Source organism: Notolepis coatsorum, assembly GCF_963971535.1.
Source record: "Notolepis coatsorum genome assembly, chromosome: 11".
NCBI lineage: Eukaryota > Metazoa > Chordata > Actinopteri > Aulopiformes > Paralepididae > Notolepis > Notolepis coatsorum.
The window spans coordinates 87,536,940-87,562,701 of NC_140175.1; the positions used below are offsets into that span (position 1 = coordinate 87,536,940).

The 25,762-nt window shown below is 46.6% G+C and overlaps 1 protein-coding gene across 2 annotated transcripts in view; it reads left to right on the forward strand.

Moving 5' to 3' along the window:
• LOC311236579 (AF4/FMR2 family member 1-like) overlaps window positions 1-25,762 on the forward strand; it is a 127,805-nt gene that overhangs the window by 84,584 nt on the left and 17,459 nt on the right. For both annotated transcript variants that reach the window (XM_084324265.1, XM_084324266.1), the window contains exons 4-7: window positions 4,781-4,822; window positions 9,612-9,698; window positions 10,250-10,286; window positions 17,811-17,868. In XM_084324265.1, coding sequence (XP_084180391.1) covers window positions 4,781-4,822; window positions 9,612-9,698; window positions 10,250-10,286; window positions 17,811-17,868 — 224 coding nt within the window. The remainder of the gene's footprint in view (window positions 1-4,780; window positions 4,823-9,611; window positions 9,699-10,249; window positions 10,287-17,810; window positions 17,869-25,762) is intronic.

Sequence of the window (25,762 nt, forward strand, 5' to 3'; positions counted from 1 at the left end):
CCTCTGTTTTCTTTCTCACTGTCACACACACACACACACAGGCAGCCCCAACCCCCCATGCTTAGTACAGCGTGTGTGGCAGTCAGGCTCTCTGTGTGTGTGTGTGCGTGCGTGACCTCCGCTGCCTCTGAGCACCTCAGCCCGGGGCCTGGTGGTAGAACAATAAATGAGCTTTGTCACCAACTTACGTAACTGCTCAACACTAGTTCTTATCGCAGCACCGCTGTGAGGTGAACACACCGCCAGGAGACACCCACCCGCACAGAGCCTGATGCAGTCACACGCGCACATATACACACACACACACACACATCAGGGTTTCCGTTAGACATTTTTTTTGCCGGTCTCCGTGTCCTGCAAGATTTCAATCTACCGGACAAATGGGATCAATTCCGGTCAGAGTTTATTGAGCTTAAAAACAATTGATAGGCAGGCTATATAAAGAATGACATCCTCAAGGCATGTAGATTTATAATATTTTAACTTAAAACTAGGCTACTTTTGCGTATACAGTCATTATATTCCAAATCAAATAAGTCCCGAGACTCCGTGCTGCTGCTGACTTTAAATCAAATAGGTGTCTCTGGGCAGTCGGCCCGACATTAAATACAGCAGTGTGTTATAATCACATTTTTATGAGCTAACGAATTCCGTTATATTGGACATTTGTATTAATTATATCAAGCGAATAACTGAGAAATTTAGCAGAGAGAGACGGCAACATTATCGTGAAATATAAACGTTGCGTGATGACTATTATATCTCCGCCTCCCAGTCCCAACGAAGACCAATAGTATGCAACTGCAGAGCCGCAGAGCCAGCGGCGCTCTCAGGTCCGGTCTGGGGACCGCTCAGCAGCGCCACCCACCCAACAGCTGAATTGCCAATGGCTGAATTGGAGTATTGCACTGTGTGCGCACAACTGTCAGCTCTGCGGCTCTGCAGTTGCATGCTTCTCCCAAATCTAGCTCCCGCTGCCAAACCAAATGAATCTCGACATCGCTTCACCAATAGTCATTATCAGAACACTACACACATATCATAATATAACGCACATCGTTGTCATTATTAGACCTGCATGGTGAAGCAACAATGAAACAAATGTAACTATTTTAATACAATTCAAATTGTGCTTCGAGGGAATTATTTTCAACGGACATTATGACCGGAGAGATTTAAATATGTCGGACTTCAACAGATTTTGCCGGTCAAAAAACGGTAATTACCGGACAACGGAAACCCTGACACACACACACACACACACACACACACACACACACACACACACACACACACACATACATACACATATACACCCACCAGCACAGAGCCTGAGGCAGTCACACACACACATATACACACGCACATACACGCACATATACATACACACACATATACACACACATACACATACACACACATACACACACATACATACACATATACACCCACCAGCACAGAGCCTGAGGCAGTCACACACACACACATACACACACACACACACACACACACACACACACACACACACACACACACACACACACACATACACATTATACACCCACCAGCACTAAGCCTGAGGCAGTCACACACGCACATATACGCACATGCACACACACGCACACACACGCACACACACGCACACACGTACACACACACACACACACACACACACATGCACACACACACACACACACGCACACACACACACACACACGTATACACACACACACACACACACACACACACACACACACACATACATACACCCACCAGCACAGAGCCTGGCGGCCCGGTCAGACCAGACGCGATTCAAGGCAGGCGGACGGGCGGGCGACCGCCGCTTCACTTCCGCTCCCATGTTAACGGACGTAGCTGTGCACATTGGCCGCAAGCGGGCGGCGACTCGCGGGGCGGAAGCCATCATTTTCGCTTCGGTTGGATTCAGAAGCGTGCGCCACGCACATTTTCACTAAAATACACTCAATATCTGCATTATTACCACACATATAGATGTTGTTCAACCAGCTAATGTGTCTATAGATGTAGTATTAATATGTACAGTGATACAGGTATAAAGACACTATGGTAGTAAGTCTATAGATATAGTATTAATATGTACAGTGATACAGGTATAAAGACACTATGGTAAGTCTATAGATATAGTATTAATATGTACAGTGATACAGATATAAAGACCCTATGGTAGTAAGTCTATAGATATAGTATTAATATGTACAGTGATACAGGTATAAAGACACTATGGTAAGTCTATAGATATAATATAGTATTAATATCTAGTGATACAGGTATAAAGACACTATGGTAGTAAGTCTATAGATGTAGTATTAATATGTACAGTGATATAGGTATAAAGACACTATGGTAGTAAGTCGTATTAATATGTACAGTGATATAGGTATAAAGACACTATGGTAGTAAGTCGTATTAATATGTACAGTGATACAGGTATAAAGACACTATGGTAGTAAGTCTATAGGTATAGTATTAATATGTACAGACTGATACAGATACAGTTTTCGCTTCAGTTGGATTCAGAGGCGTGCGCCAGGCACATTTTCACAGAAATACACTCAATATCTGCATTATTACCATGCATGTTGTTCAACCAGCTGTATCTTTCCCAATACAAATTAACTATATTACTATACTTTTTCAGGAGTACAGTCACACTGATCATCATTCTAAAATGAATTCTAACATTCTAATTAATGATATAATAACGGCTTGTATGCAAAATGGACAATAGAACACTGGAACTGGAAATCTTTAAAAAAAATCTTCAATCGGGGACTGACTTCGCATATAGACTAGACATTTACAGCTGTTCCAATGTAATTGTGTCTTCCTCCGTGTGAGCTTCCTCGCGCTCTGAAGTCGGACTCTGTGTGCCAGGCCACGCGCGCGATCTCGCATGGAACCCGCACGTGACTTCGTGCGCGTCTGGTCTGCCTGCGGCATGAGGCAGTCACACACATATATACACACACACGCACATCCACATATGCACACATACATAGACATACGCACATGCACACACACACACATACATACACCCACCAGCACAGAGCCTGAGGCAGTCACACACGCACATACACACAAGCACATACATACATACACACACACACACACACACACACACACACACACACACACACACACACACACACACACACACACACACATACATCCACCCACCAGCACAGAGCCTGAGGCAGTCACACACGCACATATGCACACACACACAGACACACATGCACGCATACATACATACATACATACATACATACATACATACATACATACATACATACATACATACATACATACATACATACATACATACATACATACATACACACATACACACATACACACATACACACATGCAGTCATGCACATAGTACATGCACAGACACACATACATACACATACATACACATACGCACATTGAACACACACACATACACACACATATGCACACACACACAGGGTGGTTTTTCTCTGAAGTATGCATCTTTTTTATTGGAGGACTGGAGTAATGGAGGTTCTCTCAACGGCTCAATAATTGTCTGGCTGTTTCAGACCAACAGGTTGTTTTTGATTTGTATGGAGGAGAGCGAGGCTCCAAACACCCCGCGCTGCTGCTCCAGACAGCTGCACAGACCTGAGGTTTGCGTTTCGCCCCCTGGTATGTCGATGAAGAGCACAGTCGGCTTAATTGTTATTTATTGTGAGGTTTGTGTCACGTCTGTGTGGTTTCACAGCATCTCTGACTTTTGTGGAGGTCGCTGAACAAGCATCTTGAGATGTTATGTCTGGGATGAGTCCAAATACACACACACACACACACACACACCAAACAGAAGACTGGCATAGGGTTTAATTAAACTACAAGAGTAATAAGTCTCTGCTGTTTGCTGTGTGGGGCGGGGGCCTCTTTGTCTGTTTTTACATGATTTGGATGTGGCTGAAGTCGAAGGGCGCTCCACGGGGGGGTGGGGGGGGGGGGGGGGGGGTGGATCAATGTTTAGTCAAGGTTTTGACACCTCTGTGAGAAGAAGGCTGGTTTTAGAGTGTAAAGGAATGCTCCTACTACTGGCCTGCGCGCGACACATTCTGACACATTCTCCACATAGCGGCCCAATCACTGCTCCTCGTAAGCAGAGCCTGATGCTGCAAAGCATGTCCAGGTGGCACAGCCTCACTTCTTCTAAACGACATTTACCTAATTAGCCGGTGGGCCGGAGAAGTAGGTCACGACTCCAGCAAGCTTGTCCCGACTCAAGTTGATGCCATTTATGAAGATTCTTCTTTCCCTTCTGTTGACGCAGGCTCACTTAACTTCAAGCAACTGTATCTTGAGGTCATGGTTTGATTTCGGTTTATAATGTGTACACAGTGTGCCTCTGTGTGTAATACACATAGGCCCTCCCTATGTTGCGCGTGTGTGTGTGTGTGTGTGTGTGTGTGTGTTTGATCACATGTTTACTACCATGTCCCTGTTGTGGCCGTGTTCTCTTAACTCGCTCCATACCATACCGCCCTTTACAGACTGATAACTGTCTTTATATTTCCCTCTCTCTCGCTCCCTCTCACCCTCTCTCGGTCTTTCTCTTTCTCTCTTTTCTCTCGCTCTCTCTCTCTGTCTTTCTCTCTGTCTTTCTCGCTGTCTTCCTCTCTTTTTTCTCTCTTTTTCTCTCTCTCTCTCTCTCTCTCTCTCTCTCTCTCTCTCTCTCTCTCTCTCTCTCTGTTACAGACGCTGTCAAATGAAGCTCAGTGTGTGGAAGACATTTTGAGGGTGAGTGCCACTACACAGTACACACACTACACGGTGCACAGTACACACACACACACACACACACACACACACACACACACACACACACACACACACACACACACACACACACAGTACACACACACACACACACACACACACACACACACACACACACACACACACACACACAGTACACAGTACACAGTACACCTTACACACTACACAGTACACACACACACCACTAACCTCCTCGCCTGCAAATGAGGAGTGTGTGGTGGGTTTGTGTCTTTCACCCTGGCATTAGGATAATGTAATTAGGCGTGACGGTTAATTACATCAGACAATTAAAGTCCAGACAATTTAAAACAGGCTTGTGGCTTTACACACATGTCTATTAATTCACACGCAGCGCTATTAAAGGGAGATGCCACCCATGTTTTTAAAATTAATTTTTTAATTTAAACTTGTGTTTGCCCCCGTGCCCCCAGGAGAGTTCAGTGGGTATTTGTGCACACCGCACCACTCTCTCTCCTGAAGCTAGGAATCAGAGAGGACCCATAACACGTTAGATGTCATCTGGACGTAGACGATGAATGGGGCACTTTGTGGACACATGCCTCATAAAATGTTTGTGTGAGCTCTTAAAAACACAAATGAGGTTGAAATCCTGGTTCAGTCCTGTCGGCAGTATTATGTAAACCCTCCTCCTCGGGTGTGAGAGACGCGACTTAAAGCTGCACTATGGAAGAGTGCCGCCTTGTGGCTGTGAGAGGTAACTGCACCCATATTTAAACATGGAGGATAAGATAAAATGGCAACAAAACGAAAACACACTTCTTCACGCAAGGTAAATTTTTTTTATTTGTGTTTTCAAATTGTATTCTAGAAATGAGACCTGGTGCCTTTTTATTATGGATTCCGTGGCGCCAGAAGAGCTCATGTTTCATGCAACACTTATGGGAGGATTTTCTCTTGTTCAGCCAAACTGTCACTTAGCTCTTGTTCAGCCCAACTCTGTCACTTAGCTCTTGTTCAGCTCAACTCTGTCACTTAGCTCTTGTTCAGCTCAACTCTGTCACTTAGCTCTTGTTCAGCCAAACTGTCACTTAGCTCTTGTTCAGCCAAACTGTCACTTAGCTCTTGTTCAGCCCAACTCTGTCACTTAGCTCTTGTTCAGCTCAACTCTGTCACTTAGCTCTTGTTCAGCCCAACTCTGTCACTTAGCTCTTGTTCAGCCCAACTCTGTCACTTAGCTCTTGTTCAGCCCAACTCTGTCACTTAGCTCTTGTTCAGCCAAACTGTCACTTAGCTCTTGTTCAGCCCAACTCTGTCACTTAGCTCTTGTTCAGCCCAACTCTGTCACTTAGCTCTTGTTCAGCTCAACTCTGTCACTTAGCTCTTGTTCAGCTCAACTCTGTCACTTAGATCTTGTTCAGCTCAACTCTGTCACTTAGCTCTTGTTCAGCTCAACTCTGTCACTTAGCTCTTGTTCAGCCCAACTCTGTCACTTAGCTCTTGTTCAGCCCAACTCTGTCACTTAGCTCTTGTTCAGCCCAACTCTGTCACTTAGCTCTTGTTCAGCCCAACTCTGTCACTTAGCTCTTGTTCAGCCCAACTCTGTCACTTAGCTCTTGTTCAGCTCAACTCCTCTGCCACTTAGCTCTTGTTCAGCCCAACTCTGTCACTTAGCTCTTGTTCAGCTCAACTCCTCTGCCACTTAGCTCTTGTTCAGCCCAACTCTGTCACTTAGCTCTTGTTCAGCTCAACTCTGTCACTTAGCTCTTGTTCAGCCCAACTCTGTCACTTAGCTCTTGTTCAGCTCAACTCTGTCACTTAGCTCTTGTTCAGCCAAACTGTCACTTAGCTCTTGTTCAGCCAAACTGTCACTTAGCTCTTGTTCAGCTCAACTCTGTCACTTAGCTCTTGTTCAGCCAAACTGTCACTTAGCTCTTGTTCAGCCCAACTCTGTCACTTAGCTCTTGTTCAGCTCAACTCTGTCACTTAGCTCTTGTTCAGCCCAACTCTGTCACTTAGCTCTTGTTCAGCCCAACTCTGTCACTTAGCTCTTGTTCAGCCCAACTCTGTCACTTAGCTCTTGTTCAGCCAAACTGTCACTTAGCTCTTGTTCAGCCCAACTCTGTCACTTAGCTCTTGTTCAGCTCAACTCTGTCACTTAGCTCTTGTTCAGCCCAACTCTGTCACTTAGCTCTTGTTCAGCCCAACTCTGTCACTTAGCTCTTGTTCAGCCAAACTGTCACTTAGCTCTTGTTCAGCCCAACTCTGTCACTTAGCTCTTGTTCAGCCCAACTCTGTCACTTAGCTCTTGTTCAGCCCAACTCTGTCACTTAGCTCTTGTTCAGCCCAACTCTGTCATTTACAGGTCCTTGAAGTGCTTAAAGTGCTTGATTTTTTACAAAAGAAAGTCAAGGCCTGGAATTCCTTGAAAACAGCAAATTTTTTAACAAGGTGCTTAACCCTTTCACTACTGCACTACCAAATGGTTAACCCTTTCACTGTGACAATAAAGAAATGTTAACCCTTTCACTGCCACACGACAAATGGTTAACCCTTTCACTACCACACCACAGAAGGTTAACCCTTTACTATCACACTACAGACGGTTAACCGATGATTCATAGGAAGTAGCTTGAAAAGTATCCCACCAAAATGTTCAAGTGATGGCTTATTTTGAAAAAAAAAATAAAATAAAAAAATTGAAGATCCCTCAACATGACCCTGAGTAAAAGTAAGTATACACAAGGTACCCTAACTGGCATGATATACATCATACAATGCAATGCACAGGTTATGGCACAGGTTTGGTCACCAATGTGCACCAGCTGAGTGGGACCAGCAATATAAAGTGTGTTGCTTGATCAATAGAGTACTGGTCCCAGTGCTGTCCTGTGGGTTCTGAATTTCTGCACCGTTGTCTAGGAAACGCTGTCAGTGTCCAGAACTTTTTTCCTTTTTCCCCCCACCCCCTAAAGACCTTGGATCAGTGGCCGTGCACATGGCTGATATTCACATTCCTCAGTTAAATCCAGCACACGTTTCAGAGCCACAGCCAGTATGCTGCATGTTGAAGGAGAGAGGGACAAACCTCAACCAGCCTTCTCTTTCTCTCTCTCTCTCTCTCTCTCTCTCTCTCTCTGTCTCTCTCTGTCTGTCTGTCTGTCTGTCTGACGTCCGTCAGTCCGTCCGTCCGTCTGACATCAATCCCTTACACAAGAGCTGCAGCAACAGTACACTATAGGTCCGGCTAGGGGTGGTCCCATGGTCACAGAATACCTGGAAAAGTCCTAGAATTGTGTTTTTCATGCCTGAAAAGGTTATGGAAAATCTACATATCCGAGATGTTTTGGAAATGCTGTGATGTACATCTGACACACCTGATGTCAGATGATAAACGCCAAGCGCGGCTGCTCCTACATGTAGCCTGGTTATCATTGAAGGAATAACAACTCTTAATAACACATGATTATTAAAAAGTCATACATTTCATTTGGGCCGGTGAAATTTTTTTGTGGTGGCAAAAAACTAAAAAACAATGACTTGAATACAAAAACATTTCATATGTTTTATATTATTTCAGATAAAATCAAATCAAATTTATTTGTAAGGCCCGACAACACACGTTAATGTCCCCATGGGCCAGACACGTCTTCTTTATACAAGTCAAGAAGAAACATCACAAGAACTAAACAAAAACACCATGAAATCCAAAAATCTTTAATTAAATAAATGAAGGTAAGGAAAAACTCTCAAAAAACCTAGCAATAGGAACAAATCACCACAGGCAATGTGGAGGGGAGAAACCTTAGCAATAGTAACTAAGTGGCGCAGTGGGCAAGGCGCTCGCCATTAACGCAGGATATGCTGGGTTCGAGCACAGCTCTCTGCGTTGCTTCCGGCTTGGCTGGTCGTTCATACTAATACAATTGGCAGTATTAGGGGGTGGGAAAGCCGGTGGGTGGGGATCGGACGTTGTGGACAGCGACTCCTACAGGTTGGTTGATGCGCCTGTACAGCAGAATCAGGAAGTATCGGGGGCAGTGTGAGCCTCCCACTCCTCGCCACTGAGAGATCGTGCTGTACAGGTGAAAAGATGCAACAGCTGCCTCCTCGTGTACCGGAGGGGACACGTGATGCAAGGCTTCGTCCACATTGCAGCCGACCAGTGGGAGGCACTGTCTAGCAACGTTCGAGACAGGGGAAGGAAGAATTGGATAATACAAAAATAAATTGGGATGGGAGAAAATTTTTAAAAATGGGGAGAAAAGAAGTTGACCAAAAAAAATGAAGCTGATGACTGATCCATTTGAGGTATGGGGCGGTGTAGGGAGGATCGCATCCTCCCGGCCATCATCACCGGACTTCCACCACTCTGGTCATCACCACGAGACATCCACTCATTCTTTCACACTGCTAGATCAAGTGTAGTGTAGTGTAGTCTCACTCTGCTTGTCAGATGAAATAATATTAAATATATGAAATGTTTTTGTATTCAAGTCGTTGCTTTTTGCGGAGCTTGTATGGGACGATGGGATGACGCGCAATCAGTTATTTGCCAGTATGGTTGTGAAATTGGTATAAAATCGCGCTCTTGAGTGGTATTTAAAAAATCTTAAATTGAACTAGTTGAAACCTGCAGAGATACCCTGCTAAAGTAAATGTAGACGTTGACAAACGGAGGTCATGGAAACGTGTGCGGATTGTGGTGGAATACGCCAGTCATAGAATTTCATCAACGGAAAAGGGAAGTAGCCCCGTGTTTCTGATGCAGTTCCCCTCTACCATTTCTCAGGAGATGACCCACTCTTGGCCTCCTCTGCTGACAGCCATCCACACGCCCAGCACAGCTGAACCCTCCAAGTTCTCCTTCCCTGCCAAGGTGAGGGGTAATGGGGCTTTGGATGACTTCAGTTACCCCCCTCTCTTGTGTTTGGATTAGCTTTTATTTATGTCCAACGGAGTACTCTTTTATTTTTTTTATCAATCACTGGGTTGTCAATTCAAAGTTTAGAGAACCTGTACTGAATATTTTGAATCTGCATCACTGATGATAGTGCACTAAATATAGCCGGGTTCTGGCGGATGCGAAAGAGTGGAGTGGTTTTATTTTTAGCTAGCCTAGCTTAGCACAAATGAATGGAAGTGGATAGCCTAGCCAGCTAGCCTTTGGCCTTTGGCCAAAAACATCTGAGTTTTAAGCTAGACTAGCTGATCCGTATCCGCTTCCATTAATTCGTGCTAAACTAAGCTAGCTTGCAGCCGGATAGCTTTCTGCTGAACGCACAAGAGGAAATTGTCATCTCATCCTCTTGTCTGACTCTGGAGAAGACTGTGAAGGCATTTCCCATAATGTTGGCGTGTTCCTTTAATGAAGGATGAGCGTGTTGTTGATCAGATCCTTTGTCGTCTCTCCTCTGTCCCTCCTCGCAGGAAGCACAGCGGGTCTCCTCTGCATATCCAGGACACAGTAAGTCACAGAGGGCTGGTGAATGGACCCATCTCAAACTCTGCCATCTTTTCTTGATCCTCCAATCACAACTGTTGCTTTCCTGTCTGAGGAAAGCGACAGTTGCGATTGGATGATGGAGAAAAAGAGGGCAGAGTTTGAGATGGGTCAATCGGACAGACCTTCAGTGGTCATTTTCAACCTGTATAGAACACTACAAATGTATGCAGTTGTCAATGAGTACTTTGGTTAAACAATAAATATTGTAAGATAAACATGCTTGCTGTAAGTACAACATACCTGCATATAATTCTTTTTACATATCTGTAATGTGATATTAATCTGTACATTGTATACTATTATTGCACTTTACTGTTACATTTGCACTGTGGTTGGATGCCAAACTTATTTTTGTTGTACTGTACTTAGTTGTGCTGTATAATGACAATACATTTGAATCTAATAGAATATATTGACGAACAAATCAGGCAAAATTAAAAGCACCTAAGGAAAACGGGTTTAAAAAAATCCTGCCAATTTTTTTTTATAAAAAACAGGACTGTGAAAAGCAGTGGTTCTCAAACTTTTTTATACCACGACTCCATTTTATTTAGGATTTCTTTTGGCGACCCCACACTTAATGTATTGCATAGTTTCAACGTGGAATTAAGCAATATCAAAATAAAAGCACACGTTGTTGAACTTGATCATGCATATTTATTAGAACATTTAATTACAGCACTATGTTATCAATACACATTTATAAAACTAGGCATATTTAGCCAAAATATGTTGCCAGAACATAAAAAACTGTCACCTACCCGCGACCCCACTTTGGATCGCGACCCGTAGTTTGAGAACTGCTGGTCTAGGGACAAAATCAACACATTTCCTCTGTGAGAAGTGAGCCTCTGCCCCTCGCTAGTGTTGCTCTGTGTAGCGGAGTCTGCAACTCAAGCCGTATTTGCCCGCAGCGGTGGATTTGAGGCTCTCTCTCTAAAACTCAGTTTCCGTGGCAGCGCTGTAAATACCAGCAGGATGCCCTTCTCTCTGAACTGGCCACAAAAAACACGGGAGGGGAAAGAAAAAAAATTAAACCTTACAGTGTTGCCTCAAATTAGCCTCAGCTGAGAGACGGAGAGAGAAACCTGCCATACGCGCTGGGCCTGCAGACATCAAAGTCACCGCTGCGAACGGCCATTTCCTTCGGCGCTGAAGCACGTCTCTCTTTCTCTCTCTCTCTCCCCTATGCACTGTTTTTGTCCAGCTTTCCTTTTCTCCCCCCAACCTCCCTCTCTCCAAGTAATTTCTCTCTATCGTCACCGCATGTCTCTGACCCCCTCCTCTTCGTCTCTGACCCCCTCCTCTTCATCTCCGCTGGACACCCGTCACCAACACTTGACCGCCAGGGCTCCTGGTGTTAGAACGCCATTGATCACCACAGCCGCTGCCGTTAGCTGCTCAGCTATAGAAGCACCGGCCAAGAAATGACAAAACACTTGGCCCGCTCTCACCCCCCCCCCCCCCCCCCCCTCACAACTCCTGTTGATCCAATAAGCTTTGGCCCCTGCCCCCCCCACATACACACACACACGCTACCAGCAAGCGTTGCAAGTAGGGGTGCACGATATAGATTTTTTTTACCCCGATATCGGTACCGATAACTTTCTGCTCCTCAAGGTCGATACCGATAACCGATATATATATATTTATTGTATTATAATATTTTTTTTTATGTATATTCCTGTAGTTTTGACCTAACCAGATTTATCATGACATGAGCGTTACTACTATGAACAAAACAAAGCCAAGAGAACAGTTTTGACTCTTCAAATAAAGTGACTATATTTATTTGTCCAAATAAATATAATTTGAGTCAATCACAAAATTCACAATCCGTCAATGTCATTAACAATGTGTTTCCCTGAACAATGAGTGAACAAAAAACCAACAGGTATTGTGCTTTGTCAGTAGGGATGGGTACCGGTACCTGTGAACCGGTACCCAACGGTAAATTCTTTCGGTACTTTAGTCTCTAAAAAATCTACCTACCTCAGTTGAAAAAAAAAAAAATCCAAACTTCAAATAACCACATTTTCGACCGTTTTCGGCTTGCCATTGCCCCGACTGCTTTGTTGTTGAATCAAGTCAAATCCTAAGTAAGCATATATTGTGCGTGTGAACGTTGACATGAAGAAAAAAAAAGAGATTTTTATGTAAAAAAAATATATATATATATTATTATTATTATCGGAGCTATCAATAGTTTTATCGGGATGACGTCATAATAGCTGATATCGGCCCGATAATTATCGACCCAATAATTATCGTGCATCCCTAGTTGCAAGTCTTAATGCGTGTTCGAGATTGATTTCGGCTCGCCTCGAAAATAGACTAGGGTAGACGAGTGCAGCCGGGGGAGGAGTTAAAAAGGTGGACACTTCAGATTTGACGACAGCCTCTCGCTTACCGGTAGACTCGCATGGCAGATAGCACATTCGCATACACACCTGTCCAGCTCATTATAATGCAAGGGCCGCGTGCACAATTAGATTAGATTCAAATGTATTGTCATCACACAGCACACTAGACTGTATTAATATACCATATTTATATACCATCTTGTTGCGCGCTCCTGCCTACCGCAGCGCGCGCACGCACACACAACACACACACTGCTGAATAATTCTGTTTTGCATCAATATATTATATATACTGTATATTGAGGCAAAACTGAATTATTCAGCAGTGTATGTGTGTGTGTGTGTGTAATGCATCGTTAATGAATTATAGATTTATATGGAATTCGTTAATCTATTCTAGTCGGTTAAATGTGCGCCAGCCGGCTTGGAGAAGTACTGTACTGTACATAAAGCGGTAATGCTCAGATTGCTCATTGAGTCATGACTCATGACTATAAATCCAATAATAATAATAATAAATCTGTGTGGGCGGCTACGTGGCGCAGTGGGCAAGGCGCTCGCAACGAATCCTGTAGACTAGGCTCGAACAGGAAGCCTCCTGTTCGAGCCCCGCTCTCCACATTGCTTTCAGTTTAGCTGGTCGTCCACAGTAATACACATTGGCCGTATTACGGGGAGGGAAACTGAAGGGTGGGGATCGAGCGTTGTGGACAGCGACTCCTACAGGTCGGTTGGTGCGCCTGCGCAGTAGAATCAAGAAGCGACGGGGCGGGGCCCCTCCAAAGCCCAGACCCCCGACGCTGAAAGATCGAGCCGCGCAGGTGAAAAGATGCGACGGCTGTTACCTCGAGTATCGGAGGGGACTCTTGCTATGTATGACTTAGTCCACATTGCAGCCGGCTTGTGGGAGGCAAGAAACAACGTTCGAAGACAGGGGAGGGTTGAATTGGACGATATGAAAATTGGGATGGGAGAAAAATAGAAAAGTGGATAAAAAAAATAATAATAATAATAAATCTATCTGATAGACGGGATAGACGGGAAGACGGGACCCATACTGTATTGTACCCATCCTGCAATCGGTTAATACAGTTTTAAACTTTTTCTGAGCCAATGGGCGCTTTGCGCAACGATAGCAAGTCGTTTTCCATCATGGATTTGCGTGGAGCAGTCGGGTGAGAGGTACTGTGGCGACTCGCTCTGAAGGCTGTGTGTGGCTCGCTCCCGTGAGATTTCCGCGGCTCGCCTCGTCAGATTTCCAGAGCAAGACGGACAACATTCTAACCGTCATGCAACACGCTTGGCAAGGCCGTAGTAAAAACTGTGCAGATCTGCGTCCGCCTCGCCAATCTCGAACACGCCTTATGTCTATGTTGTAGGATGTGCTTTAACACATTCAGTGCCACGCCCCTTTGACCATATTAGGGCTACCGTGCCAATAAGGAAGTCAATGGGAGGTCGGGGAAATTTGCGAAGGCTTAAACTATATCTTAAATTATGGCTATGGGTCTAAAACACCCCTCGCTTATCAATGACTTGCTTGCAGTCAACATGTACAAAACCGATTGTTTTTTTCATTGGTACATTTCCGTTTTATACCGTTTTGAATTCGAGTATATTTTTGGAGATTTCTAGTAATTCCAGAGAAATTCCGCGATAATAGCTCTTTATATAATAGCTCTTTAGAATACACAAAACACGTAATTTTTCGGCTGATTTATGAATCGTTTTCAAATAAACTATAGATTATCGATAGTATATATATATGTACTTATGCACGCTAGAGAAGCGGTCTGAAAAATTGATTATCCATGCCGTGCTTAGCACTAACGTTATGCACACACACACACACACACGTTGTGATCGCTGTGAAAAAAACATCTGATTAACCCAAAACTGGTAACATAGTCCTTACCTCACATCAGATGTTCTGCAAAAAGATTAATCCAATTCCTGATCGCCATTCCAAATATTGATCGCGTTTATTGATCCAACGTTATAGTCAAACACATAATCGAAAGCTGCTCCGAGCCTCCCCAGTGAATGTGGTAACAGATACTGCTTGCCAGAGAAGGGAAAACCTCTGACCGGACTTTTTTTCTGATGCACAGCCCCACCCAATCCAATCCAATGATGTGCAATACCATCCGGGAGACGATAGGCGGCGGTATTTGCTAGGGGTGGGGGGGGGGGATCGATACGTAGTAGTATTGCGATACTTCGCGTGGCGATACTGTATCGCTTTGGGTTTGTACTAGAGGCCATTCGACTGGTGAATGGCCACAGTACAAGGAAAGGTCAGTTTACAAACGTGCACCCTTTGACCCCTTGATTTTAATATTTTGACGAAAGTGCACTTTTTATACCGACCAAATCTATTTATTTATTTATTTATTTATCTATTGGACTGACAGATCAACAATGTAGGGATCCCATTCTGGCAGTGTCATGTCTTTTATGCTTGAAGTGTCATGTATGTCTCTTGTCCCTGTTTTGTCCTGTTCTGTCTTGAATGTATAGAAATGCAGCTGTTTGTGATATCATGCCTTAAATTGCCCCTTGCGGGACTAATAAAGTTTTTTGAATTGAATTGAATTGTATCGATACAGGGACGCCAAGTATCGATATTTAATTATTCATAAAAACTCAGCGTATCGCGATATATTTAGTATCGTGATACTATCGTATTGTGATGCAAGTATCGCGATAGTATCGTATCGTGAGGTCTCTGGCGATTCCCACCCCTAGTATTTGCCCTTTTCGAGCTCAGACCCATTCCCAATGATAACGTCAGGCTGGATGGATGAAAAATGAATGGATATTGCTAATAAAAGAAATAACGAATAAAACCCGAGTTTTCTTGGGCCTTGGCATGGCGAGTTAACCCGACTAATCTCGTGGTCGGCACTCAAAGTGTTAAAGGTGCACTATGCAGTTTCGGAGCCTGCAAAATACATGTAATTCTTAGAATTATTCTATTTTATGTTATCATAAATGAAAACAAAATACATTTTAGGCACTGTGTGAACATAAGCCAAGAAATGTATGTTTATTAACCTCCACCTTTATTAACCTCCACCCAGAAAAGTGGCAATTTTTTTTACTTGAACTTGAGGACTGCATACTTTTTTTGCAAAGCTTATCTTTATGCTTATAGCACATGCATACGCCTGGTCTCTTTTGAAAGATAACATTCTGAAGTTACTAATGCAAAAAAGGAAAATCACTTGGACTCCCCTGTCGGCTGCAATGTGGACCAAGCCTTGCATCACGTGTCCCCTCCGGTACACGAGGAGGCAGCTGTCGCATATTTTCACCTGCACAGCGCGATCTCTCAGCGGCGAGGAGTAACGCGTGGGAGGCTCACGCTGCCCCCGTTGCTTCCTGATTCTGCTGTACAGGCTCACCAACCGACCTGTAGGAGTCGCTGTCCACAACGTCCAATCCCCACCCACCGGCTTTCCCACCCCCTAACACTGCCAATTGTATTAGTATGAACGACCAGCCAAGCTGGAAGCAACGCAGAGAGCTGGGCTCGAACCCAGCATATCCTGCGTTAGTGGCGAGCACCTTGCCCACTGCGCCACTTAGCCGCCCACATACTAAAACTTTTCTGTAGCAGTTGCAAAAAAAAAGGTATAAGCTGGAAAAAAACTGCGGATCTATAGCCTGAAGTCTTATGTAGTACAGGTTGAAATTTTATAAAAATGCATTCCGAAATGGCTCTTTGAGAGAGATCCGGGTAAACCGTGTGACAAAAAAAAAGCTCTCCAGAATTCCATTTCCTGCGATTCATTCGAAGTCTGATTGACTTCTGGTTTTTGCTCGTCAACTTTCACCTAGATCCCTTATTCGCCCCCCTCCCCCCCCATGTGGGGTATCATTGGAAAGCTACACTCATTTGTCTACAACGCTGACCAATCATTTAAAAAAGTCGCTCGTCTGACATATCGTCATGTAACTCGAGAACCGAGGCATGGACTTGGTAGAGTGAGAATGGCAACAAATGGATCTTTAATTTGGAAATTTTATGTTTGGTGAAAAATGCAGCCGCTAGACGCTTGCAAAGTGCCGTGACTTTCGTCTGTTTGCGGGCTGTTGCATGTTAAGAGTAACAAAATTGCAGGCCCTGCCTTTTGTAAACGACAACAATGAAATAGTAACTTTTCAGGGAGCTTTCTAGCTTCAAACAGTGTTCCAGGGATCACATTTTCCTTTGAAGTGAAATTATTCACTTCTCTGACTTTCACAAAACTACATAGTGCACCTTTAAGTTTGTTAAGTAAAAATTTGTCGGACGGCTGTCGCACCACGTTATTATTTATTTTCTATATCAACGTGGCAAGTGCTTGTGTACACCTGCCGCCTATCGTACAGTCATAATGCCACGACTGGCAGGGATTAATTGGGGCGGAGCCGGTGAGAAGCATGATATGGCTCACGCATGACTGTGGTTTGTTTGTACGTACGTGCATTCTATAAAATAAACACTACATTTGACATCTCTTTAAAAAAAATGCAGCACCTGACCTTTAACACAATCTGTGCTCATTTAACGCGTGGTGGCTTTTATGTTTCTCCTCCCACTGCACTGGAATGACCAATACCTCAACAACCAGAACAAACCCAATAAAAGGAGATATGAATATAAAAATAAACAGTGGAAACTAATTTTCTTTTTAAAATATATATATACTAAGAGTAAAAATAAACGGTATACACAAGGTGCAGTATACACAAGGTACCCTAACTGGCATGATATACGTCATACGTTGTAGTCTGTGCAGGTTTTTGTGGTTTTGCTAGTAATATTTACTAGCAATTCAATATTATTCTTATTATGTTCTCAAACGGCTGCTGAGGATTCATTTGATCCGTCCCCCGTTGTGGTTCTGAGCACGGTCGCCAGCGTCCAGCGCTGTTAAAGTGTCGTCCATGTTGATCACACCACGGCCTTTTGTCTGTAAACCACTGGGGCAGTTACAGTAGATGTGAAAGCTCAGCTTGGGTGTTGCCAAGTGCGACAGCCATTCGTTTTAAACTCTGTATAGTGGCTTTAACCGAGCCTATCCTCTCTGCGTGACTGCTGTTTATTATTTCTTCTCTCTCTCTTCCTTCCCAGAACACTATGGCTCTCCTCCAGCAGCGCCGTCCACTGTCGGCCAGCAGGGCTCCTCAGCGTAAGTAACTCCCTCTTGTCTTATCCCTGAGAGAGAGAGAGAGAGAGAGGGAGAGAGAGAGAGACCGTGTTGCTCCCTGCCCTGCCCCCCCCCCCCCCCCCCCCCCCCCCCCCCCCCCCCCCCCTGATTGGCGGAGAGGGTGGAGGTGTGTGTGTAGAGCAGGACAGTGGTCACATTCAGTCTCGCTGCGGTAACATGTATTACATTACCTCCCAGACACATGGCCCCTCTTGACACATCTCTCACGACACACAAGTCATATCTCTCATGGCAAGGACCGGCGGTCTTATATCACAAATTTGCCTGCGATTGGCTTAAATGGACTTAAACTTGTCAAGATCTTGTGGGATGCATCTGCCCGTAGAGAGAGAGAGAGAGAGGGTGCTATGCGATTTGTTTTGATGCGTCTGTTCAGTCATGTTTACTTAACAGATTGATAATATTATTGAGACACAAGCCTTCAAGTCACTTTTACCTGCTGTGAGAGCAATGAGTCAAATGATCAGAAAGGAAAAGGAACCGAAGGGCGGAAGCGTCCGTCCCTAACCCCACTCCTCGCTGGCACACAGCACCTGGGCCTATGTTTATACCAGTCAGTGGGGGGTCCCGGTGATCCGGAGCTCCCTCGGCAGGGGGGGGGGGGGGGGGGCAGGCCAGTCCATTTATAGTAACGTCACACCCAGGAGGAGCTGGAGAGGCAATAGTACAAGCTGTACTGATGACTATGCTGTTTTACAACCAAGAGGCTTGAAGAGTAGAGTCTGCTGTGTGAGACTTGGAGAGTAGAGTCTGCTGTGTGAGGCTTGAAGAGTAGAGCCTGCTGTGTGAGGCTTGAAGAGTAGAGTCTGCTGTGTGAGGCTTGAAGAGTAGAGTCTGCTGTGTGAGGCTTGAAGAGTAGAGTCTACTGTGTGAGGCTTGAAGAGTAGAGTCTGCTGTGTGAGGCTTGAAGAGTAGAGCCTGCTGTGTGAGGCTTGAAGAGTAGAGTCTGCTGTGTGAGGCTTGAAGAGTAGAGTCTGCTGTGTGAGACTTGAAGAGTAGAGTCTGCTGTTTGAGGCTTGGAGAGTAGAGCCTGCTGTGTGAGACTTGGAGAGTATAGTCTGCTGTTTGAGGCTTGAAGAGTAGAGCCTGCTGTGTGAGGCTTGAAGAGTAGAGTCTGCTGTGTGAGGCTTGGAGAGTAGAGCCTGCTGTGTGAGACTTGGAGAGTAGAGTCTGCTGTTTGAGGCTTGGAGAGTAGAGCCTGCTGTGTGAGGCTTGGAGAGTAGAGTCTGCTGTGTGAGGCTTGGAGAGTAGAGTCTGCTGTGTGAGGCTTGGAGAGTAGAGTCTGCTGTGTGAGGCTTGGAGAGTAGAGTCTGCTGTGTGAGGCTTGGAGAGTAGAGTCTGCTGTGTGAGGCTTGGAGAGTAGAGTCTGCTGTGTGAGGCTTGGAGAGTAGAGTCTGCTGTGTGAGGCTTGGAGAGTAGAGTCTGCTGTGTGAGACTTGGAGAGTAGAGTCTGCTGTGTGAGACTTGGAGAGTAGAGTCTGGTCAGTCAGTCTGCTGTGTGAGGCTTGGAGAGTAGAGTCTGCTGTGTGAGACTTGGAGAGTAGAGTCTGCTGTGTGAGACTTGGAGAGTAGAGTCTGGTCAGTCAGTCTGCTGTGTGAGACTTGAAGAGTAGAGCCCGCTGTGTGAGACTTGGAGAGTAGAGCCCGCTGTGTGAGAGGCTTGGAGAAGGAGAGTAGACTAGGGTTGCCGCGGTGATGTAAAATTGTCCATGATTAATGAACTCATGACAACACCGGTATTACCAGCGACACCAGACATTTTACAAAATGATGCTCAATATGTGTAGAGCGCTCACTTTGATCTTTAACGTTATGCTGCTGCTACATTGATCCGCTGTGTCTGTCCGTCTACGTCTGTCTGTTTGTAATGTACTTGGTGGACGCCTGGACGAGCCTAGAGTAGACCCTGCCGTGTGCGGCCTGAGGGGAAGCCTGAGGCATGGCGTAAGACTATCAGCGAACAGTGTGACACGTTCCTCCATTGTCCTCTTGAAGTCCCTTCTCTCTATGAAGTTAGTGAATTACTGAGCAGCTGGCCTGTTCCAACAAGATCGTATTTGCCCAGAAAATGAGTCATGAGCTGTAGTGCGAGGCTATAGGCTGGGGAGGGAGGGAGGGAGGGAGGGAGGGACAGAAGTCAAGTAGATTAAAAAGGGAACAGGAGTTTAGCTTAAGTGGGCTTTTTTTTTTTATATCTATAAGGGAATTGTAGAGTATATTAATGGAGGGTCCCCATGAAACCGTGGAGAGTTTTTAAATTAAGGTAAATATACCCTATTTGCATCGGTTTGTTTTATTGACTCGCATAGCATTCCATTTTATTACGCCGGCATTTGTGGCTAAAAGTGGAGCTGCTTATGATGCAACAAGGCATAGTGATGCAAACCGCTGAGGCGTCGTCTCGTGTCATCATATTAAATTTAATCTGTTCCCATTCGTTCAGCTGAGGCTGACCTGGACGTTACCCCTCTCACTACCACACTACCAAAGTGCGACAATACAGAAGATTAACCCTTTCACTGCCAAACAACAGCAGGTTAACCCTTTCACTACCACACTACAGAAGGTTAACCGTCTATAGTGTGGTAGTGAAACGGTTAACCTTCTGTAGTGTGGTAGTGAAAGGGTTGAGAGTGACACCAGTCTGAGTCATGAGAAGTGTGACAGGAGGGATGGAGAGAGAGGGAGAGAGGGAGGGATGGAGGGAGAGACAGAGGGAGGGAGAGAGGGAAAGAGAGATGGTGTTGTGGGCGGTGAGTGAGTTAGACAGATAGGAGATGAGACTTGACCTCATTAAAGCTGCTGTGGGTATCTTGCAGGAGGGCGGGTGATCTGTGAATGTGGTCAGACGCACATGAATACATCCTTTTTGACACGTGACACTCTCAGTCTTGATACATGTCAGACAATGTAACAATTTACAGAATATGGTGTTTTCATACTTTCAGAAGGAGTCACTCAGTATCAGGGGGGGGGGGGGGTTAATGAGAGTATCTCGTATTACCCAATCAACAACCTTTTGTCAGAAAGAAATCTATGTTAGAAATGACCTGTGTAGTGTGACCCTACCTGTTTACCAGGCCTTTTAGCTTTTAAACTGGGCCTTTTTTGGTCTGGATAGTCTGATCACACACCTACCCTGTTTTATGTTGTGTATTTTTCAATTTCTTATTATTTTTTTAATCGTACTTGTTGTTATATTTGTATTGTTTTATTTACCATGTTTTACTGTGTTTTATTATAGTGCCATTTATATGTACAGCACTTTGGTGCAACTACAGTTGTTTTAAATGCGCTTTAGAAATAAAAACGTCCTTGCATCTATGCAGCGGTGGAGTTGATAGTCGGACCACCAGGTGATGTCATCTTGTGGGGGTTTGTTAATATCCTGGAGGCGTCTCTTGTTCAGGTTGGACCAGGATTCTCCAGGTGGATGTGTTTGTGTGCGTTTTATTTTGATGATGCACAGCCTTCATTGTGATCTGGCAGTGAGGCAGTAGGGTGAGAGCACCTCCCAGCAATATGCCCCCGAGGTGACCGTGCCAAAGGTGCCAACCTGCCCACCAGGAGCAGTTAAGTGTCTCGCTCAAAGAGCTCTTACCTCCTGAGCCTAGGCTTAGGTGTGGGAACCGGTAGGCTGTTGTTATACTTGGAAGCATATTGATTTGTCATCGTTTCTCAATTGGGACGGGTCGTTTGGTGTAATTATTATTTCTGATATCTCTTGTGTTTTGAGTTCCTGCTCCTCCTCTAGGCCGCTCTGAGCCAGTGTTTCTCCTCCTCTAGTCCGCTCTGAGCCAGTGTTTCTCCTCCTCTAGTCCGCTCTGAGCCAGTGTTTCTCCTCCTCTAGTCCGCTCTGAGCCAGTGTTTCTCCTCCTCTAGTCCGCTCTGAGCCAGTGTTTCTCCTCCTCTAGTCCGCTCTGAGCCAGTGTTTCTCCTCCTCTAGTCCGCTCTGAGCCAGTGTTTCTCCTCCTCTAGTCCGCTCTGAGCCAGTGTTTCTCCTCCTCTAGTCCGCTCTGAGCCAGTGTTTCTCCTCCTCTAGTCCGCTCTGAGCCAGTGTTTCTCCTCCTCTAGTCCGCTCTGAGCCAGTGTTTCTCCTCCTCACTCTGAGCCAGTGTTTCTCCTCCTCTAGTCCGCTCTGAGCCAGTGTTTCTCCTCCTCACTCTGAGCCAGTGTTTCTCCTCCTCTAGTCCGCTCTGAGCCAGTGTTTCTCCTCCTCACTCTGAGCCAGTGTTTCTCCTCCTCTAGTCCGCTCTGAGCCAGTGTTTCTCCTCCTCTAGTCCGCTCTGAGCCAGTGTTTCTCCTCCTCTAGGCCGCTCTGAGCCAGTGTTTCTCCTCCTCACTCTGAGCCAGTGTTTCTCCTCCTCACTCTGAGCCAGTGTTTCTCCTCCTCACTCTGAGCCAGTGTTTCTCCTCCTCTAGTCCGCTCTGAGCCAGTGTTTCTCCTCCTCTAGTCCGCTCTGAGCCAGTGTTTCTCCTCCTCTAGTCCGCTCTGAGCCAGTGTTTCTCCTCCTCTAGTCCGCTCTGAGCCAGTGTTTCTCCTCCTCTAGGCCGCTCTGAGCCAGTGTTTCTCCTCCTCTAGTCCGCTCTGAGCCAGTGTTTCTCCTCCTCTAGTCCGCTCTGAGCCAGTGTTTCTCCTCCTCTAGTCCGCTCTGAGCCAGTGTTTCTCCTCCTCTAGTCCGCTCTGAGCCAGTGTTTCTCCTCCTCTAGTCCGCTCTGAGCCAGTGTTTCTCCTCCTCTAGTCCGCTCTGAGCCAGTGTTTCTCCTCCTCTAGTCCGCTCTGAGCCAGTGTTTCTCCTCCTCTAGGCCGCTCTGAACCAGTGTTTCTCCTCCTCTAGTCCGCTCTGAGCCAGTGTTTCTCCTCCTCTAGTCCGCTCTGAGCCAGTGTTTCTCCTCCTCTAGTCCGCTCTGAGCCAGTGTTTCTCCTCCTCTAGTCCGCTCTGAGCCAGTGTTTCTCCTCTAGTCCGCTCTGAGCCAGTGTTTCTCCTCCTCTAGTCCGCTCTGAGCCAGTGTTTCTCCTCCTCTAGGCCGCTCTGAGCCAGTGTTTCTCCTCCTCTAGTCCGCTCTGAGCCAGTGTTTCTCCTCTAGTCCGCTCTGAGCCAGTGTTTCTCCTCCTCTAGTCCGCTCTGAGCCAGTGTTTCTCCTCCTCTAGGCCGCTCTGAGCCAGTGTTTCTCCTCCTCTAGTCCGCTCTGAGCCAGTGTTTCTCCTCCTCTAGTCCGCTCTGAGCCAGTGTTTCTCCTCCTCTAGTCCGCTCTGAGCCAGTGTTTCTCCTCCTCTAGGCCGCTCTGAGCCAGTGTTTCTCCTCCTCTAGGCCGCTCTGAGCCAGTGTTTCTCCTCCTCTAGTCCGCTCTGAGCCAGTGTTTCTCCTCCTCTAGTCCGCTCTGAGCCAGTGTTTCTCCTCCTCTAGTCCGCTCTGAGCCAGTGTTTCTCCTCCTCTAGTCCGCTCTGAGCCAGTGTTTCTCCTCCTCTAGTCCGCTCTGAGCCAGTGTTTCTCCTCCTCTAGTCCGCTCTGAGCCAGTGTTTCTCCTCCTCTAGTCCGCTCTGAGCCAGTGTTTCTCCTCCTCTAGTCCGCTCTGAGCCAGTGTTTCTCCTCCTCTAGTCCGCTCTGAGCCAGTGTTTCTCCTCCTCTAGTCCGCTCTGAGCCAGTGTTTCTCCTCCTCTAGTCCGCTCTGAGCCAGTGTTTCTCCTCCTCACTCTGAGCCAGTGTTTCTCCTCCTCACTCTGAGCCAGTGTTTCTCCTCCTCTAGTCCGCTCTGAGCCAGTGTTTCTCCTCCTCACTCTGAGCCAGTGTTTCTCCTCCTCTAGTCCGCTCTGAGCCAGTGTTTCTCCTCCTCTAGTCCGCTCTGAGCCAGTGTTTCTCCTCCTCTAGTCCGCTCTGAGCCAGTGTTTCTCCTCCTCTAGTCCGCTCTGAGCCAGTGTTTCTCCTCCTCACTCTGAGCCAGTGTTTCTCCTCCTCTAGTCCGCTCTGAGCCAGTGTTTCTCCTCCTCTAGTCCGCTCTGAGCCAGTGTTTCTCCTCCTCTAGTCCGCTCTGAGCCAGTGTTTCTCCTCCTCTAGTCCGCTCTGAGCCAGTGTTTCTCCTCCTCTAGTCCGCTCTGAGCCAGTGTTTCTCCTCCTCTAGTCCGCTCTGAGCCAGTGTTTCTCCTCTAGTCCGCTCTGAGCCAGTGTTTCTCCTCCTCACTCTGAGCCAGTGTTTCTCCTCCTCTAGGCCGCTCTGAGCCAGTGTTTCTCCTCCTCTAGTCCGCTCTGAGCCAGTGTTTCTCCTCCTCTAGTCCGCTCTGAGCCAGTGTTTCTCCTCCTCTAGTCCGCTCTGAGCCAGTGTTTCTCCTCCTCTAGGCCGCTCTGAGCCAGTGTTTCTCCTCCTCTAGGCCGCTCTGAGCCAGTGTTTCTCCTCCTCTAGGCCGCTCTGAGCCAGTGTTTCTCCTCCTCTAGTCCGCTCTGAGCCAGTGTTTCTCCTCCTCTAGGCCGCTCTGAGCCAGTGTTTCTCCTCCTCTAGTCCGCTCTGAGCCAGTGTTTCTCCTCCTCTAGTCCGCTCTGAGCCAGTGTTTCTCCTCCTCTAGTCCGCTCTGAGCCAGTGTTTCTCCTCTAGTCCGCTCTGAGCCAGTGTTTCTCCTCCTCTAGTCCGCTCTGAGCCAGTGTTTCTCCTCTAGTCCGCTCTGAGCCAGTGTTTCTCCTCCTCTAGTCCGCTCTGAGCCAGTGTTTCTCCTCCTCACTCTGAGCCAGTGTTTCTCCTCCTCTAGTCCGCTCTGAGCCAGTGTTTCTCCTCCTCTAGTCCGCTCTGAGCCAGTGTTTCTCCTCCTCTAGTCCGCTCTGAGCCAGTGTTTCTCCTCCTCTAGTCCGCTCTGAGCCAGTGTTTCTCCTCTAGTCCGCTCTGAGCCAGTGTTTCTCCTCCTCTAGTCCGCTCTGAGCCAGTGTTTCTCCTCCTCTAGTCCGCTCTGAGCCAGTGTTTCTCCTCCTCTAGTCCGCTCTGAGCCAGTGTTTCTCCTCCTCTAGTCCGCTCTGAGCCAGTGTTTCTCCTCCTCTAGTCCGCTCTGAGCCAGTGTTTCTCCTCCTCTAGTCCGCTCTGAGCCAGTGTTTCTCCTCCTCTAGTCCGCTCTGAGCCAGTGTTTCTCCTCCTCACTCTGAGCCAGTGTTTCTCCTCCTCTAGTCCGCTCTGAGCCAGTGTTTCTCCTCCTCTAGTCCGCTCTGAGCCAGTGTTTCTCCTCCTCTAGTCCGCTCTGAGCCAGTGTTTCTCCTCCTCTAGTCCGCTCTGAGCCAGTGTTTCTCCTCCTCTAGTCCGCTCTGAGCCAGTGTTTCTCCTCCTCTAGGCCGCTCTGAGCCAGTGTTTCTCCTCCTCTAGTCCGCTCTGAGCCAGTGTTTCTCCTCCTCTAGTCCGCTCTGAGCCAGTGTTTCTCCTCCTCTAGTCCGCTCTGAGCCAGTGTTTCTCCTCCTCTAGTCCGCTCTGAGCCAGTGTTTCTCCTCCTCTAGTCCGCTCTGAGCCAGTGTTTCTCCTCCTCTAGTCCGCTCTGAGCCAGTGTTTCTCCTCCTCTAGTCCGCTCTGAGCCAGTGTTTCTCCTCCTCTAGTCCGCTCTGAGCCAGTGTTTCTCCTCCTCTAGTCCGCTCTGAGCCAGTGTTTCTCCTCCTCTAGTCCGCTCTGAGCCAGTGTTTCTCCTCCTCACTCTGAGCCAGTGTTTCTCCTCCTCTAGTCCGCTCTGAGCCAGTGTTTCTCCTCCTCTAGTCCGCTCTGAGCCAGTGTTTCTCCTCCTCTAGTCCGCTCTGAGCCAGTGTTTCTCCTCCTCTAGTCCGCTCTGAGCCAGTGTTTCTCCTCCTCTAGGCCGCTCTGAGCCAGTGTTTCTCCTCCTCTAGTCCGCTCTGAG